At 42.7% G+C, this 17,747-nt stretch overlaps 1 protein-coding gene across 2 annotated transcripts in view; it reads left to right on the top strand.

Annotated features, from left to right (window-relative positions):
• Positions 1-17,747, top strand: part of FAM114A2 (family with sequence similarity 114 member A2) — a 60,037-nt gene that overhangs the window by 28,633 nt on the left and 13,657 nt on the right. For both annotated transcript variants that reach the window (XM_089682815.1, XM_089682816.1), the window contains exons 8-11: positions 943-1,063; positions 3,693-3,772; positions 6,675-6,788; positions 8,049-8,185. In XM_089682815.1, the coding sequence (XP_089538941.1) occupies positions 943-1,063; positions 3,693-3,772; positions 6,675-6,788; positions 8,049-8,185 (452 nt within the window). The remainder of the gene's footprint in view (positions 1-942; positions 1,064-3,692; positions 3,773-6,674; positions 6,789-8,048; positions 8,186-17,747) is intronic.

Here is a 17,747-nt window from a genome sequence, read left to right as displayed (position 1 = left end):
TCCACCTCAAATATGTGGATGGGGAAATCAAGCATTTTTGTTGTTCAACCCACTGGTTGAATGAAAAAATGACCAATATACGGGCTGTATAATTCTCGGAATGGGAGAATTGAGACAGGGCTGAAAACAGTGCGTGCAAATTCAGTGCAGCAGAGACTGTATTGTCAGGATCAAATGGTATTTTTCTATACTTGCAGTGTTTTAACAAGAAACAGCATAGAGAAACATGCATGCCGTGAAGGAAATAAGTATTTGATCCCCTGCTGATTTTGAACGTTTGCCCACTCACAAAGAAATGATCAGTCTAAAAATCGAATGGTAGGTGTATTGTAACACTGAGAGACAGAATAGCAACAAAAATTCAAAAGAGATTCATGTCTAACAAATTATGCACTGATTTGCATGTTCATGAGGGAAATAAGTATTTGATCTTCTATTATTCAGCAGGATTTCTGGCTACCAGGTGTCTTTCATACAGGTAACAAGCTGAGATTAGAAGCAGTCTCTTAAAGGGAGTGCTGCTAATCTCATTTTGTTACCTGTATAAAAGACACCTGTCCACAGGAGCAATCAAACAATCAGATTCCAAACTCTCCACCATGGCAAAGAGCTGTCCAAGGATGTCAGGGACAAGATTGTAGACCTACACAAGGCTGGACTGGGCTACCAAACTATCGCCAAGCAGCTTGGTGAGAAGTCGACAACAGTTGGTGCAATCAGTTTTTGAACCTGTAAATGTGCAACATACAGTTTTGAAGTGCATTATGTAGGAGTCAAGTTAAAGTTAAACTTTGTAGACTTGCTGATTTTCAACAATTACATCCCATCCTTGTTGGCCTTAGCAGTTTTATGGATTTTACTGGTTGCCTGAAGTTGCTATGTGTTTCTTTTCTTTTCTGTATTAGTTAAATAGCATTTATATTCAGTCTTTATTATTCCCAGGTAAAGTCCATCCTTGGCTCTCTGTCAGGGGAAGAGCTTGCAAAACTTAAACTGGAGTTAGAATCCTTAAAGGAAGTTTTCTCATTGGAAGAATTTGATGATGAAGATGACCTGGAGAAGGGTAATGTTTCTGAACTGCGTGTCTCTTGTTCCCTCATATTACATATACGTGGTGTACAGCAGATCAGTGGATACATGCTGGTGTTATTGTATATTTACATAAGCGGAGCCAGAGTTGAGGTGTTGAAATAAACCTGATCTGTTCTAAAATGTTTGTAAGAAACAACAGCTCTGATGTGCAGCAACCTTGTGGCGCCTGCAAGTTTCTTTGTTAGTTCAAATAAGTCCCCATGGAGCTTACTTGGATCCTAGACCTACACTTTACATGGAGATTTGACATTTTCCCAAGTCGAGATTAAATTGAACCCCTTCCTAAAGTTCCAGCTTCTGTCATACAGTTGTCATATTCAAGAACTTCAGTAAGTGGTAGAGGTTCTGACATTTGACATTCGCATAAAAAACTGTGTTTAGTTCAAGAAAATAATGAGACTTAAGGCCAATTCACATCATTGTGTTGCAACAACGTGCATGTTACCACAGAGCATGTTACATGCGTGGGCATTCTGTGGTGCCATTCATTGTGAATAGCACCCAGTGCACCTCCAAAATGCATATGCAATGCAATGGAATGCAGCCTGTCCCTTGCATTACATGATTTAATTCAGCCTATTATGTTTGAATGGGCTGTTTACCATATTGCAGTGTCCTTATCCGTGACTCGGGAAGAAGCTGCAACTTTATGTATAGCCTGGGCCAAGAATCTAAGTCTCCATGGGGATAGACTTGACAACTGACACAAGAACTTGCACCCCAAGTATGAACATAGCCTGTGCAGTGGCAAGAAAAAGTATGTGGACCACTTGGAATTAACTGGTTTTCTGCAATAATTTTCCATAAAATGTGATCTTTTCCTCATCAAAGTCACAACAATAGACAAACACAATGTGCTTAAGCTAACACAAAAACAATTCAGACTTCTTGTGTCTTTATTGAACTCATCTATTAAATATTCACAGTATTGGAGTAAAAAAGTAGGTGAACCCACAGACTAATTACTTCAACAAAAACTAATTAGAATCAGTAGTTTGCACACCTGGAGTCCAATTAATTCAGTGGGTCTGGAGGTGTGGTTTAGAGCTATTTTGAGTGATAAAAGACACTCAAACATTTTAAGATTGCTGTTCATAAAAAGCATCAACTGATTTGAACCAAAAAGGTGCTCACTGAACACATACGGGACAATTAGACAAATTGTCTATAAATGGAGATAGTTTAGTACTGTTGCTACTCCCCCTAGAAGTGGGCACTCAGCCAAGAGGCCTCTCACGGCAAAACACAGAACTCTCAATAAGCTAAAGAAGAACCCATGAGTAACAGCTAAAGGCTTGAAGACTACTGGAACTGGCAAACATCCCTGTTTATGAGTCTATCATACATAAGTCTTTGAATAGGCAGGATGACCATGGCAGAGAGGAAGCCTCTGCTCTAAAAACAAACTCATCACTGCATATGTGACGTTTGCCAAAGAGCACCTTGGCAAACCACAATGCTACTGGGAAAATGTTTTGTGGACCGATGAACCAAAAGTTGAATTCTTCGGGAATAATAGTCAGCACTATGTATGGCACAAAAAAGACACAGCTTAGCAACATGAAAACAAATGGTGAAGAATGGTGGAGGTAAAAGCGTGGTTTGGGCTTCTTCACTGCCTCAAGGCCTGGACCATTTGCCATCATCAAGGGTAAAATGAATTTTCAAGTTTACCAAAATAGGCTACAGGATAATGTCAGGTTGGTTGTCTGCCAACTGAAGCTTAGTAGAAGTTGGGTGATTCAGCAGGACAATGACCCTAAATATCGAAGTAACTCAACCACAGACTGGCTTCAGAAAAAGAAAATGTTTCTCTTGGAGTGTCCCAGTCAGAGCCCTGACCTTAACCCCATAGAAATGCTGTGGAACGACCTAAAGAGCCGATTATACCAGACATCCTACAAATGTGTGTGAGCTGCAGCAATTTTGTAAAGAAGAATGGCCAAAAATTCCTGATGAACGTTGTGCAGGTCTGATCCAGAGCTACCAAAAGCATTTGCTTTAGGTCACTGCTGCCAAAGGAGATTCGACCAGCTAATAATGCCAAGGGTTCAATTAAGTTTTCCTCCTGCACTGTGAATGTTTAATGGTTGTGTTCAATAAAAACACGAAAACTTAGAATTGTTTGTCTGTTATCAGCTTAAACACATTGTGTTTGTCTATTGTTGTGATTATTGCCTGGTACACACATCAGGTTTTTTTTTGCAGCGGGCTGAACAAAAAGAAAAGCTTAAGGGCTTGAGAGGAGCTTGTTGTACTAACTATCTGATGTAAGTACAGCGATCTCCTCGCTGAGCTATTATGTCCTGACAGGGGGACCACCCCCCCGCCAGGACACACCGTTCAGCACTCGGATGCTGATTTTCCAGACAGTTTGACAGAAGCCGGCCAGACTGGTGCACACACAGGCTGTGATACTGGCCGATATTTGGCCCATGTGTTCAGATTTTAGATAAGGATCAGATCACATTTTATGGCACATTAGTACCGGGGTTCACATTTTTTTTCTTGCCACTATATTTCTCTTTGTTTACTATTTGATCCATTATGCACATGCACCTTGACACTTGGTTTCATGTATACCTTTTCTCTCCTCGCAGGTGATGACGATTTCATTCAAGAGTTAGCAGTTTTGTTTCAAGGCTTGCACATCTCCATGAGGCCAGAGAAACTTACAAATGTAAATGCATTTCCTGGATATACAGTATATATGTGAAGTGTAATACTGGCCATAAACTATTTATTGTTGCATTGTTTTCCCAAATTAGATCGGAATTTGATCTTATTTATGAATTTTGATGTTACACATGTATTTGCTGCTATTTTGTAATAAAGAAGTGTGGTCTCATAGGACATGGCCAGGATTCAGGGGATTTTGGGACATGAAGGGAAATGATTTTCACAGTAAAAAAGGAAAGAGCTTTTAACGGAGCTGATATGCAATTTAACACATATTATGGTTTGTGCTAGAGAGACGTACAGATTGCATGGCTGCTGGTGTACGTTGGGAAAACACAGTGTAGATGCAGTAATCCCAGTGCGTTATATTGTTTACTTTTTTTCACAGAATTTTATGGAAATTTCATGAGTGACATTTTAAAGTGTTACTAAACCCACTACAGTAAAATCAGTCTGTATATGCAGTAAAGCATGTTGTATATGCAGTAAAGCAAGCTTGTTATACTCACTGTGGAATGTAAGGGGTTAATCCTCCACATTGTGTAAGAAGGCTGTTTGATCCTGTCTTCTCTGATCCCCCCCTTCTTCCACAGTCCCCAATCCACCTGCTGATTGTACAGAGCTCTGCACATGCTCAGTTTAGTGTGTATTACTAGATTGTTTTTTTTATCTTTGGGAGGATGCATGTGATCAGCACAGGGCCAATCAGTACCGTTCAGAAAGAGGGCCAGGGGTAATGCAGCCTCATAGGACAGTCAGAGCAGAATGAAAACTCCTTCTACAAGCTTTAACCAGTGCTCAGCTGGACCCTGATAGAAGTCGCAAAGCTGCTATATACTGCTGATGAGAAAAGGCGTTTAGCAGTTTATATTTACTAAAATGTTTAAATTTCCATGTAGAGTGTACTGTGGGAGACCAGATATAGTGAATACAGGGTCATGGGTTTAGTAGCACTTTAATACAGTTCTCTTCACTGCTGGGTTGCAATGCAGTGGTTGCATGCAGTACTTTTTTCAGCACACACACCATAGTAATGCTGTGGTGTGTACTGACAATAGAGGAAACAAGGCATTTTGCCTTGTCTCTTGCATTGAGGATTTGCTGGAAATAACTGCCAGTGTAGCCTCAAGGCATCTGGTACAAATAAGCACTTAAACCAGCCCTTCTCAACCTTTCTAACACGGAGGAACGCTCAAAATAATATTTCAGTCTCAGGTAACCCTTGTTAATCATTTACCATATCTACAGCTCACTATACATTACTGTGATGCTCACTAAGAAGAATGCTCCTTACGTTTGTGGTTATTGGGAATAAATTATAGACACCTAAAAAGATCACGGTTGTCAGTGGTTACTTACCTAAGAGATAGAAATTTTTTATTGCTCAAGGAACCCCTAGGGTTCCACAGAACCCTGGTTGACGGAGGCTGCCTTAGACATTGATAGTGAGAAGTAGAGGTGGCTTTATGTGCCTGTGTTTAAGTCCCCGGTCACGTGAAAGCCAATTTTGAAATCATACGACTTACAGTGAAGTCGCACAATTTCAAAATCGTGTGACCTGCCGATTTCATTGCGATTTGCAAGACATCTGACACAGACGTCTTTGCAAATCGCAACAAAAGTAGTGCATACACTACTTTAGAAATTGGTACAACGCCGACCAAGTCGGAAACGCACCGATATGACCGTTCTAATAGCAGACAATAGGGTGTGACTTGGCATATGATTTGCAAGTCACATGGCATGCAAATCGCATGCCAAGTCGGACCCGAAGTGTAAGAGTGCCAAATCAGAGCAGCGCCAGCATGTTTCAGTGCAATACACTGCCATCTCTAACCAATATGTCTTTGCAGTGGTGGGAGGAAGAGCTCAGATTGTCTAAGCTAAAACAATATTATTTGCATATCAAACACCCTGGGGTTTGGGGCTCCTGGGTGCTCTGCTGCTGAAACACAGATGTGTGCCACTACCTCTAAGTTCTTGATAGTTGGTCTCACAAAGCCTTTATTTATATATTTTATTTAGTGCTTCTATTGCCACAGTGAGCATAATACTCTATTTACACTTATTTATTTTCCTGCAGAAAAAGTGCATTTTACTGCATAAAAATATGTTTCAAATACAAACCTAATCATTTTATATAGCTAGTTCACATCCATTGTCTGTAGCTTGCTACATTTGAAAGAAAAATCGAGCGTGCTGCATCTGTAGTCCAATTCAGGAGCGAGCAGCCTAGGGTGACAACACTGCTCCTTCACAGATACAGTAAAGTCAGTGAGCGTCATTGTCGCCCTAGGACAAGAAGTGTTTTACTGGCAGGACCACCAGGTGAAAAGGGAAAAAAAGCCTGAGAAAAAGAAAACTAATGAGCGACCACATTTAAGGACTGGTAAACTGCAATATATTACAGTTTTGTTCTTGAATTTAGATCTACTTTATGCAAGTCTTTGGGAACACCTGCATCACTGAATATGCCTATTGCTTGTCCTTTGTTACACAGTGTAAACAATGGAAAATAAATGCCCATATTGCTGATAATCAGTTTGTGATTGTGCAGCAGGAACCTACGTCAAAACACATATTACTGCAAATGTGAGAGAGGGCCCTGAAAGTGGCAGTTAATTCCACGTGGGATAGCTGGCCTGTATCTTATGAGTCCACTTGGTGGTAGTATCCTCCTTCAAAGAGGAGTTTGTATGTTTCAGCTGCTGAGAGCCCACTTCATTTATCATTTTGTGCTGACTCAATTAAAACCATCACAGAAGCTTTGTGCTCTCTGGATGTAGTTAATCTCTTTCCAAAAGGACCCTCTGGGCTTCCAGCCTAGTTTCCTCAGTTAACCTTTTGATTGATTTCTGCTTCCTTGAATCAGTTTCATGAGCTGTCATCTCTTGATGTTTCAGGCACGGAAAGCTGCGTACAGGTGGATGAGTAAAGTGGAGGAAGAGGAGAAGAAGATTGCAGCAAAGGAGGAAAATACTGACCCCCAGGAGGAGGCTCAAAAATACACCGTGGAGGTATCCAAATAGTGTATTTTTTGTTGATAAGTTGATTTATTTTTCAAATGTGGCAGGTGTCTTTCTTTTAATAATTTCTGTAATGGCAGTGATTTCTAGAAGTCTCTTGTTATGTGTGTAACAGTCTCTGACAGTCTCCAACCACACCTGTAGCATGTAATACAAAATGACAACCATTCCAATCAATTTATAAAGTTTTCTTTATAAACCTTTTTAACACAAATGGTTCAACAGTGTAATTCGTTTTTTGTTTTTTTGTGGGTTTTTTGCCTGTTAGCTGATAACTGTGCTAAGTTGTTTTTATACCTGTAGCACGTCTGCAGTTTGCCAAGTCTCTGAACATTTTCTGTAGAATTACAAACACTAAATATGTGTGGCTCTTTGATGTCAGGGGCTGCATTGAAGTTGCCTATGTAAAGCAAGTTGTCCCCCACTGGTGTAGAGTAGTCTTTCTCAACCAGGGTGTCCAGGCACCCTGGGGTGCCTTGAGGTCTCTTCAGGGGTGCCTTGGCAAAATGTCTAAAAAATTGCCCAAAACTTGTATACAAGCCAGCGGGTGTGACAAGCCTGCCTTTTAGTTACACAAAGCCACAGGTCTTCATTGTGCACCATTCGGACCTTCTAGCCTCTGGCATCCTGACAACCATTGACATCATTAGTTGATAAGGAGGATGTCAACTGTCTGCACAGCATCCTAGTTTGACCCTCCCCTGCCCCTCTCCATCAGTGCTAAGGTTAACATTAGCTCAGTGATGGAGAAAAACTGAGGAAGAGGAGAAACATTGTGAGAAAACAGTGTGCAAAAGCGTATTTGCTTTGGAAGAATAAGTCACCTCTAATGTTGGGTGTCCTACATGTGTGGATGTTGCTGTGTTATATAAAAATATTAGAATGGTTTTTCACATTTTAGAATGGGGTGCCCTTTTAAAATTATGGACAATCTAGAGGCACCCCATGTTAAAATGGGGTGCCTCATGACTGTCCATACTTTTAAAGGGTGCCTTGAGACTGTCCATAATTTTAAAGGGTGCCTTGACTGAAAAAAGGTTGAGAAACACTGGTGTAGAGTAGGTGGATTTAATATTCCCAATTTAAATAAATTGTGTAGATGTTTATGTTTTATCCTGTCCGTCATTCAACTTCCATCTTGGAAACCCTCCCTGATCTTTAACAAAATGAACAGAGGCTGTCACTTGCTACAATGTGGTTAGACTTAAAATGCATATATTGCTTTAACTGAAATTTTTGTCTTTGTGTCAGGATATCCACGAATCAGCAATTCGTAGCTTGGCAGAGCTGACAGCCTGTTCTATGGAAGTGTTCCACAAAACAGCCACCTTAATCCTGCATGGAGATGCCAATGTGGCAGCAGTGTGCCGAGGCAAGGCTCTCTCACAGTAAGTGTTTTGGATCAGTTATGTTAGTTACATCATTGAAACATGCTTGGGGCAGTGGATAAAAGGCGCTGAAACCCTGAAGAATCTTTCAGTGTTTATCTTATGTTGTTGTTGGCATCCAATATCACAGACAGTAAGAGTATAACAATAGAGAAACTAAATTCTGGACTTGTACACACTGTAGGGCATCCAGAATTACCTTGGGTTGTGGTAGGGATGAGTAATATAAAATTGAAGCCCCACATACAAATACACATCTCAGTGTATCAGGGGCTGTACCACTGCCCCCTTCATGAGGGCTTGGGAAAAGTGAAGCACTGAGCTGGCTGCTGATGGATTGCTATGCAAACATATATCAATAGCATCCAAGTATAAGTTGACTATTGAGTCCACATACACGGTTTCATTTTTTTCACTGCTTTACAATATCCGCATTTATCTACATATTTTTATTCTCACCTTTAGAACTTTGATCTTACTTTTAGATCCAACCCCAATGTCAGAGGTCTGATCCTAGGTAATCACTGACAGAAAGTTGCAGCATATTTCAATTGCGTCATATTTTATATCACCCAACCTCTTGTTTTGCTCCCCACATTCTTATAGAAACTCCAAACTTTTCACACCCTCTTTAATTAGATCAGGTTGATCTATGAAAATCCCATTTCTCCTTCAAATGGGTGCATTCTGCTATTTCATATCTGGGTACATTGACTCCACCCAACCTGTTTTGCTTCATAAAATTGAAGTTCATTTCTTTCCTATGCACTCTAATGCAGGCCATAGATGGGTCGAAAATCGGCCAATTTTTCAGCCGAAAATAAAATCGGCCGATTTTTGGATCGTTAGTGGGCTATTTGTTCGGCCGTTTTTCGGTATTTTGACCGTTTTTTTTAATCGGGAAAGTTGGAAAAAAAAATCGGCCAATTTTGCCGATCGGCCGATTTTCGCGGCAATAATGGGCTAATCGGCCGATTTTTTACCGATAAAAAAATCTGCGCATGAGCAATGACCTGCAAGAGGAAGACAAAAAGAAGAGGAAGAAGAAGAGGATGAAGAAGAAGAAGAGGATGATGATGAACAAGAAGAAGAAGAGGATGATGATGAAAAAGAAGAAGATGATGATGAAGAAGTAGTAGAAGAAGAAGAGGATGATGATGAAGAAGTAGAAGAAGATGAAGAAGAGGATGATGATGAGGAAGAAGTAGAAGAAGAGGATGATGATGAAGAAGAGGATGATGAAGAAGAAGAAGAAGAAGAGGATGATGATGAAGAAGTAGTAGAAGAAGATGAAGAAGAGGATGATGATGATGAAGAAGTAGAAGAAGAGGATGATGATGAAGAAGTAGAAGAAGAGGATGATGATGATGAAGAAAAAGAAGAGGAGGAGGAGGAGGATGATGAAGTAGAAGAAGAGGATGACGATGAAGAAGTAGAAGAAGAGGATGATGATGAAGCAGAAGTAGAAGAAGAAGAAGAGGATGATGAAGAAGTAGAAGAAGAGGATGATGATGATGAAGAAAAAGAAGAGGAAGAAGAAGAAGAAGAGGATGATGATGATGAAGAAGAGGATGATGATGAAGAAGTAGTAGAAGAAGAGGATGATGATGATGAAGAAGAAGTAGAAGAAGAAGAGGATGGTGATGATGAAGAAGAGAAAGAAGAAGAAGAGGATGATGATGGAGGAGAAGAAGAAGGATGAAAATAAGAGGAATTCCAGTCCGGCAAAAAGTGTCCCTGCAGAGAGCTCTGCTATTTTTTTGACAGTTCCTTGACATTTACAGAGGTTGCAACATTGTATCTATTTGTTTCCGAATAAAAACATCTGTATCCTAAATGGATACAAATAGATACATTGTTGCAACCTCTGTAAATGTCAAGGAACTGTCAAAGAAATAGCAGAGCTCTCTGCAGGGACACTTTTTGCCCGCTGTAGACGGGATGAAAATCGGCCGATTTTTTTTACCATTGGTGGTAACGTCGGCCACTTGAACGACCGATTTTTCGTTTTTTTAAAAGAAAAATCGGCCGATTTTCGACCCATCTATGGCCTGCATTAGACTTCAAATCTTAGCCTAATACACTCTCAGGTGGTTTGGTAAATGCAAAGTCTTGAAAATGAATGTGATACCCTGGTTGCTGTATGTTTTACAAACCCTCCCAGGTCACTTTAATCAGATCTTCCTGAAATTGCTTTGCATGGCTTTTAGCAGATGTATTTGGTCTGGAGCCCCCTCCAAGTATTAAAAAAAGATTTTTACTCCTCCCCAAAAAGAGGCATTGGTTTTCCCAACCAACTTTTCTATCATGCAGCCACTCAGTTAACTCAAATCACTGACTGGGACAACAAACTCAGTTTTTTCCTCGAGCATAGCTTGGCACCAACGTCAAATATTTTACATGTTGCTCCAGGGGAGATCAGTCTTCACACTCCGCACTCCACAGTCACATCTCAGGTGCTGGCTCATCTAATTTCCACTAAAACAATCAATTGTATCAGCAAAAGGAATGCCACACCGAGATGCAAAATAATAATCAAATTCTATTGTGACATGTTTCCCACTAGACACAGCTCTTTCTCAGAGAATGAAAAGTCACAACACATACATCATTAAATAAAAACATTAATAATCCCACATGATCATTAACTCCTCCTTCATCCCTTTATCATTTAAATAAACTGAAATCCATTATGATATATATATATATATATATATATATATATATATATATATATATATATATGTGTGTGTATATAAACATTATTACAATGTACATATTTGTCACAGCATTTACAATGGAATGTATATTGTTCTACATCACAAAAAAGCAGAAATAAAATGTATCAATATAAGAAAGGAAAATAAAAGTAACCAATGCAATTTGTTTAGCACGCCATCTAATGGCAGAACTGCTAAAATACAGCCTGCTTTTATTATTAAACAAAACTTTTTCCCCTACTAATCACAATGAATACGAGATATACTCCCCTAAAATTATACAGAAGGACCTATAAAACCTCACATGAAGTCCTGAAAAGCACCAATTTAGTATAGCAAAATAAATTATTTTTTCTTTCTTAATACCTACTGAATTCCCAGCTGTGAAAGGGAAGTAATCCTCCCCATAGTAGTGAGTAGCATCACATTCAATGTTCATAGCAGATGGAATCCTGGAGTTTAATGTAAAAATCCAAAAACTCTGTCTTGCACAGCTTAGAAAATGTGTTTCCACCTCCTTCTTCCCTTACAATCTTCTCTATACCCTATATCAGGTATCAGTAAATGTCAGACTGTGGTCAGTTTCCAGACCCAGTAGCAGTTCTATCCAGATTGCAGCCTCACCAAATAGTTGCCGGTGTGTCCTGTCCCCGCCTGCCTGCCGCTGCCGCTATCACCTTCAGAGAAGGGCAGAACATGGGAGGAGTGGCAGGTCTGTTCCTTTCATAACATTGCAGCATTCCCCCCTTCCTCTCCCTCCCCACACTGCCCTACCTTATTCACACAAGATGGAAAACACAGCAGGTCTGTACAAAGGGCAGGATGTTTAAATTAAGAAGCGGGTGATTGGTTACTAGGCAGCGTTGCGGTCCAAGCAATTGTTTACCCACCTTTAACATGAAAAGTCACACCCTTTGTCCAGACCTGCCGTGCTTCCCGTCTTGTGTGAATAAGGTAGGACAGTGTGGGGAGGGAGAGGAAGGGAGGAGTGCTGAGATGTTGTGAAATAGACAGGAGTCTATAATATGGAGGGAGAACTGTGATGGGGTCATGTGTGATGGGCAAATCCTTGATTGGGGGGTCTGTAATGGGGGAGGGGGGGCGTCTGTGATTGGGGGATCTATAACTGCGGGGGTTTGATGAGAGAAGTTAGTGATTGGGGGGTCTGTGATGGGAGGGTCTGTGATGAGGGGATTTGTGATGAGCGTATCTGCGATGGGGGGGTCTGTGATGAACAGAATCTGTGATGAGGGGGTCTGTGATGGAGTGGTCTGTGATGAGGGAAGTTAGTGATTGGGGGGGGTCTATGATGGGAGGGTCTGTGAATGGGTGTTCTGTGATGAGGGGTCTGCAATAGGGCGGTCTGTGATGAGGAGTCAGTTATGGGGGATCTGTTATGGGGTGGTCTGTGATGGGGATTTTTCTGATGGGACCATCTGTGATGAGATGGTCCGTAATGGGGCGGTCTGTGGTGGGTAGGGGGTTCTGTTGATATAGAACAGTCTGTGATGGGGCGGGGTGGGGTCCATGATGGGATCGTCATTGATGGGGACTGTCTGTGATGGGGGTGGAGGGTCTGTGATAGGATGGTCTGTGATGAGGTGGTCTGTGATAGGTAGGGGGTTCTGTGATAGGACAGTCTGTGATGGAGTGGGACGGGGGTGTGTGTCTGTGATGGGGGTGGATGGTCTGTGATGGGGGGGTATGTGACGGGGGGGGTCCTGTGATGTGTAATGAGGCGGTCTGTGATGTAAAAGGAGGGGGGAATGTGATGTACAGGGGGGACTGAGGACACAGATGTAGAAAGGGGAGTCTGTGAGGTGGAGGAGACTGAGTACACTGATGTGAAAGGCGATTCTGTTGTGTGAAGGGGACTGAGGATACTGATGTAAGGGCTTGTTCACACAGGTCTCTGCAAGGGCAATAGAAAACAATTGTTATCTATGTGTCCTGTTCACACTGCAACAGTGCCCCTGGGTGCTGAGCAGTGTGGTGCAAAATGGATACTGTGTGCATTGTTCTGCAAAGGATTGGAGCTCACCTGAAGGCTCCATGTACAGTCTGATTCTATGCACCACGACTGAGCTGCAGTGCATAAAAATGAATGAAATGTATTAATGTAATGTAATTTTAACATTTCAATAAAGTTGAAAGAAAAAAAAAGGACACAGTGTGATGCACATAAATGCGCACTGACACACCAGTTCCTGGACCTCACACTAACAGGTGCCCACAGAGTAGAATCCTGAATTTTATCATAAGGGCCAGGATGTTTGGGCCCTAAAGTGAGGCTGTGAAGTGAAGGATCTAAGTCATAGCATCAACATGACACTCGGACCTCAACCGGAATGGAGCTTTAATGACCGCAACCCCATGAATTTTAATTCAGTACCCTTGCCCTATATCTTTAAAGAGGTTACTTCTGAATTGTGTATGTCAATAAAATGTTTTGACAGAGTGATTCTTTTACCACTCAATATGTTAGCCATATGGTCTTTTAACCTGTTTCCTAATCTCCTGGTAGTGTAACCTACCTACTGAATGTTGCATTCCTCATATGTTATCAGATGTACAATATAACATGTATTACAGTTAACATAATTTTACCTGAAAATTACCTATTCAGTTATGCAAACAAAAATTCTTTACCTACTTTTCATGTGCATAAAAGATGATTGTTGTCACATTTATATGAGCCCTTAACACTTAACCTTGACATTGTTCTCCCTGTCTGTTGCAGCCTGGGTCAGAGAATCTTCTCTGGCTGTTCTGAATCATCCAATGATTGGTGCCATGTTCTGTATGTTTGTTACTATCTTTTACAAATGGAACACTTCACCATTTCTCTCTCCAATGTCCTCCATCATCAGTCACCCACAGTTTCCCTGTAGGTAAAATGCAATCATTTTAGGGCATTCCACTTTACTTCTTCCATCAGCTGACAGGTACCTGAACCAACTAGAGACATAGTTGGCCCGCCCATTTTCAACTGAAATTGATGGCCTTTGTGCAGTCTTTCACCCCTTTTGAAGAAATTTGCTCTTAAATTGACCCCTTACATGATACTCTCTATTTCTTACCGACCACTTTTGGCAGCTTATAATTTACCCTCTAAATCATTCTTCTAGAACTTGGAAAGGGACCTGAACTCTATACCATGGGATTGACGTCATTATTCATTTTTGCACCAAACCTCTATTAGCATCAGATACCAAGAAACTCATGACGTGTTACAGGACTCCCTCAGTTCTTTCCCCTATCTTCCCAGACATTGCAGACTAGTGTTGGAGATATGGCGAAGCCAGGGTAACTCTTGTACCCATACTGTATTTTGGGACTATTCCAAGTCCTGGTCATAAAAAATACCAAAATACGCTTACAGATATTGACTCTGTCTTTATCACTGCTGTGTGTCTACTACATTTTACTCCGATTTCATAATCCAGGTGCATGAAATCCTTACTGATTCATCTTGATGGAGCTAAATTCTGCATTTCATATACCTGGAAATAAATCTCTCCACTTACCTTTGCCCTCTTCTTTGCTAGGGTAAATGACATCAGATATATGGAAAATCTAACTATAAACCACTTAAAAGATAAATCTGACTCTTTCTGGCAAATAGGGTTTTATTGGATGCAACTCACATTTTTCACTGAGATTACATCAGCCCTTCTGAGCATGGCCTCAAACTCTAACTTTTTACGTTGTAGGTTTCAAGAGGTATACCTGGATGAAGCCTGCAGTTACAGGCATCATCCCAGTATTGTTTTTTTCTGTGGGCTTTCTTGTAAAAGCAATCCTACCAGCTAATTAGCCACTGGATACGTTTTACAAGCAGCGAAGGGGGGCCTGTCTGGGCTCTGCTGTCCCGGTGGGGAGCCCGGCACTGAAGCCGGTGGTTCTGCTGGCTTACCATAGAGGTGATCTGGGATCGGATCTTCCCCAATCATCTCTATATTATTAGAAACCGTTTCCCCAGTATGTACACAAGTAATTTTTGACTTGTAAACAGCATTTGATAACACCAGTCTTAGTCTAATCAGAAGCTTTGAAGGGCAGAGGAGAGATCTGGGATGAATAGACCCCAGATCTCTCCATAAAGAAGACCTCTCACTGCTTATTGTTTTCACAAGGGATGTTTACCGCCATGGGCCATGGGGAGCAGAAAAGAACTGTCAAAAGACCTTTGTAACAAGGTAATGGAACTTCATAAAGATGGAAAAGAATATAAAAAGATACCCAAAGCCTTGAATATGCCAGTCAGTACAGCCAAGTAGACCAAGAAAGATTGCAGCCACAACTGCCAGAAGAATTGTTTGGGATACAAAGAAAAACCCACAGGTAACCTCAGGAGAAATACAGTCTACTCTGGAAAAGATGGTGTGGGCGATTCAAGAGCACAATTCGACAATATTTGAACAAAAATTAGCTGCATGGCTGAGTTGCCAGAAAGAAGCCTTTACTGCACCAATGCCACAAAAAAACCCAGTTACAATAAGCCCGACAACACCTTGACGTGCCTTACAGGTTCTGACACACTCTAATCTGCAGAGATGAGACCAAAACAGAGCTTTTAGGTCACAACCATAAGCGCAATGTTTGGAGAGGGGTCAACAAGGCCTATAGCGACAAGAATACCATCCCCACTGTGAAGAGCATGGTGGTGGCTCACTGATGTTTTGGGGGGGGGGGTGCTCTAAAGGCATGGGGTATCTTGTGAAAATTGATGGTAAGATTAATGCAACATGTTATCAGAAAATACTGGCAGACGATTTGCATTCTTCTGCAGGAAAGCTGCACATGGGACACTCTTCAACTTTCCAGCACAACACTGACCCTAAGCACAAGGCCAAGTTGACTCTCCAGTGGTTACAGCAGAAAAGGATGAAGGTTATGGAGTGGCCATCACAGTCACCTGACCGTAACATCATTGAGTCACTCTGGGGAGATTTCAAATGTGCGGTTCATGCAACACGACCAAAGACTTTGCATGACCTGGAGGCATTTTGCCAAGATGAATGGGCAGCTATACCACCTGCAAGAATTCTGGGCCTCATAGACAAATATTACAAAAGACTGCATGCTGTCACTGATGCTAAAGGGGGCAATACTATCAAGGTCCTACCTTTCCTCAGGGTTTGTGCTGCTCCATGTGCTGGCATCCATCTTAGGTCTGCAAAGCATTGTGGGATCCTTTATGCTTTCAGCCCTCTGCGGCTCCTCCCAGGAGGTGGCGGCTTATCACATTTAAGTCTGCTGTTTGCAGCTGTCCATTGCATTCGTGTCCTGTCTGTTGCACAGCAGCAAGCTCCTGTTCAGTTAACTCTTTGCGCTCCTTAGCTTTGGCTAAGACTCCATCTGGCTTCTGACCCCGGCTTTGGCTACGATTCCCGCTGGTTCTCGACTTGATTATCCTGGAAGACGACCTCAGCAGGAGAACTTCTGTCCTACCAAGTCATCCGCTGTTGCTGTCGGACTTGCATAGACTCTTGCCTTGTTTCTGTGTGAATAAACCTACTTTTAATTGCCCCTCCTTGTGTGTCTGGCTCCTCGCTCCCTGACACTACACGAATGCCATGAATCCTGACGGTGCAGGTACGCCCGCGCTCCCTATGTTGGTTGCCAGACTTGATCAGCAGGATCTCTTGTTGGATCAGTTCGCTCAGGCGTTGCAGACGCTGCTTGCACGCACAGCGCACCTTGCTCCTGGTGCATTTAGGCTGGTTGTCACTCCTGTGGTCGCTCCCGCTGCTGCTCCGGTTGTTGCGCCTACCTCTGCATCTGCTGCTGCACCTGCGGTGCCCAGAGGTATGACTGGTTCAGCCCCCCTTCCACAGCGCTTTGGGGGTGAGCCGAGTCAGTGTCAGGGTTTCCTTAGCCAAGTGGGCATATATTTTGAGTTGATACCCCACGCTTTTCCTACTGAGAGGTCAAAGGTGGGCTTCCTAATCTCGCTGCTCTCGGACAAGGCCTTGGCCTGGGCAAATCCCTTATGGGAGAACGATAACCCTGTGATTCACAAGTTTGCCGGTTTTGTTGCCTCCTTCCGTAGGGTATTCAATGTGCCTGCTCGCTCCGCCTCTGCTGCCAAGCTGCTCATGTCCATGCATCAGGGTTCACGGACCGTTGCCGAGTACGCCATAGAATTTCATACCCTGGCGGCAGAGGTGGGTTGGAACAATGAGGCTCTGGTGGCTGCTTTCTCTCATGGTCTCTCGGATGCGTTGAAGGACGAGATTGCAGCCAAAGAACTGCCTGTGGAGCTCGAAGCACTCTTTACCTTCCTAATCCTGATTGACACCAGGCACAGGGAGAGGCTTTCACTTAAGGAGCGTCTGCGGAGGCCTCCTAACCGATTGGCGCCTACGTTTTCTGTCCCACCCGTTCCTCCCTCTCCTCCCACTCCTCCTGGGGATGGCTTGTCTGGTGGTGAGCCCATGCAGCTGGGGTTTGCTCGCCTTTCCGAGGGGGAGCGGGCCTCTCGGCGTCGGGAGGGTCGCTGCCTGTACTGTGGTCTCGGTGGGCATTTTCGTCCGGGAAACGCTCGCACCTGAGATCCTGTCGGGGGCAGATCTTGGGTGGAGTTTCCTCATCCCCGGTGTCCCGCAAAGATAAACCGCTAATCACCGTTGTCCTCTCTTGGGCGGAAGGCTCGGTGACGGCCCAGGCGTTGGTAGACTCTGGTGCTGGTGGGTTGTTTATGGACAGTTCGTTTGCTGCTCAGTACTCCATTCCTCTGCAGGCTCGAGTTACTCCATTGGTTCTTGAGGTGATAGATGGCAGGCCCCTGCAACCGCCGCAGGTTACCCACGAGACCCTGCCAGTTGAAGTAGCTATTG

Source organism: Staurois parvus, unplaced genomic scaffold, assembly GCF_062004578.1.
Source record: "Staurois parvus isolate SC_StPar_1 unplaced genomic scaffold, SC_StPar_1.0 ptg000298l, whole genome shotgun sequence".
Classification (NCBI taxonomy): domain Eukaryota; kingdom Metazoa; phylum Chordata; class Amphibia; order Anura; family Ranidae; genus Staurois; species Staurois parvus.
The sequence above is the reverse complement of the archived record's forward strand: the minus strand, read 5'-3'. Positions and strand labels throughout refer to the sequence as shown.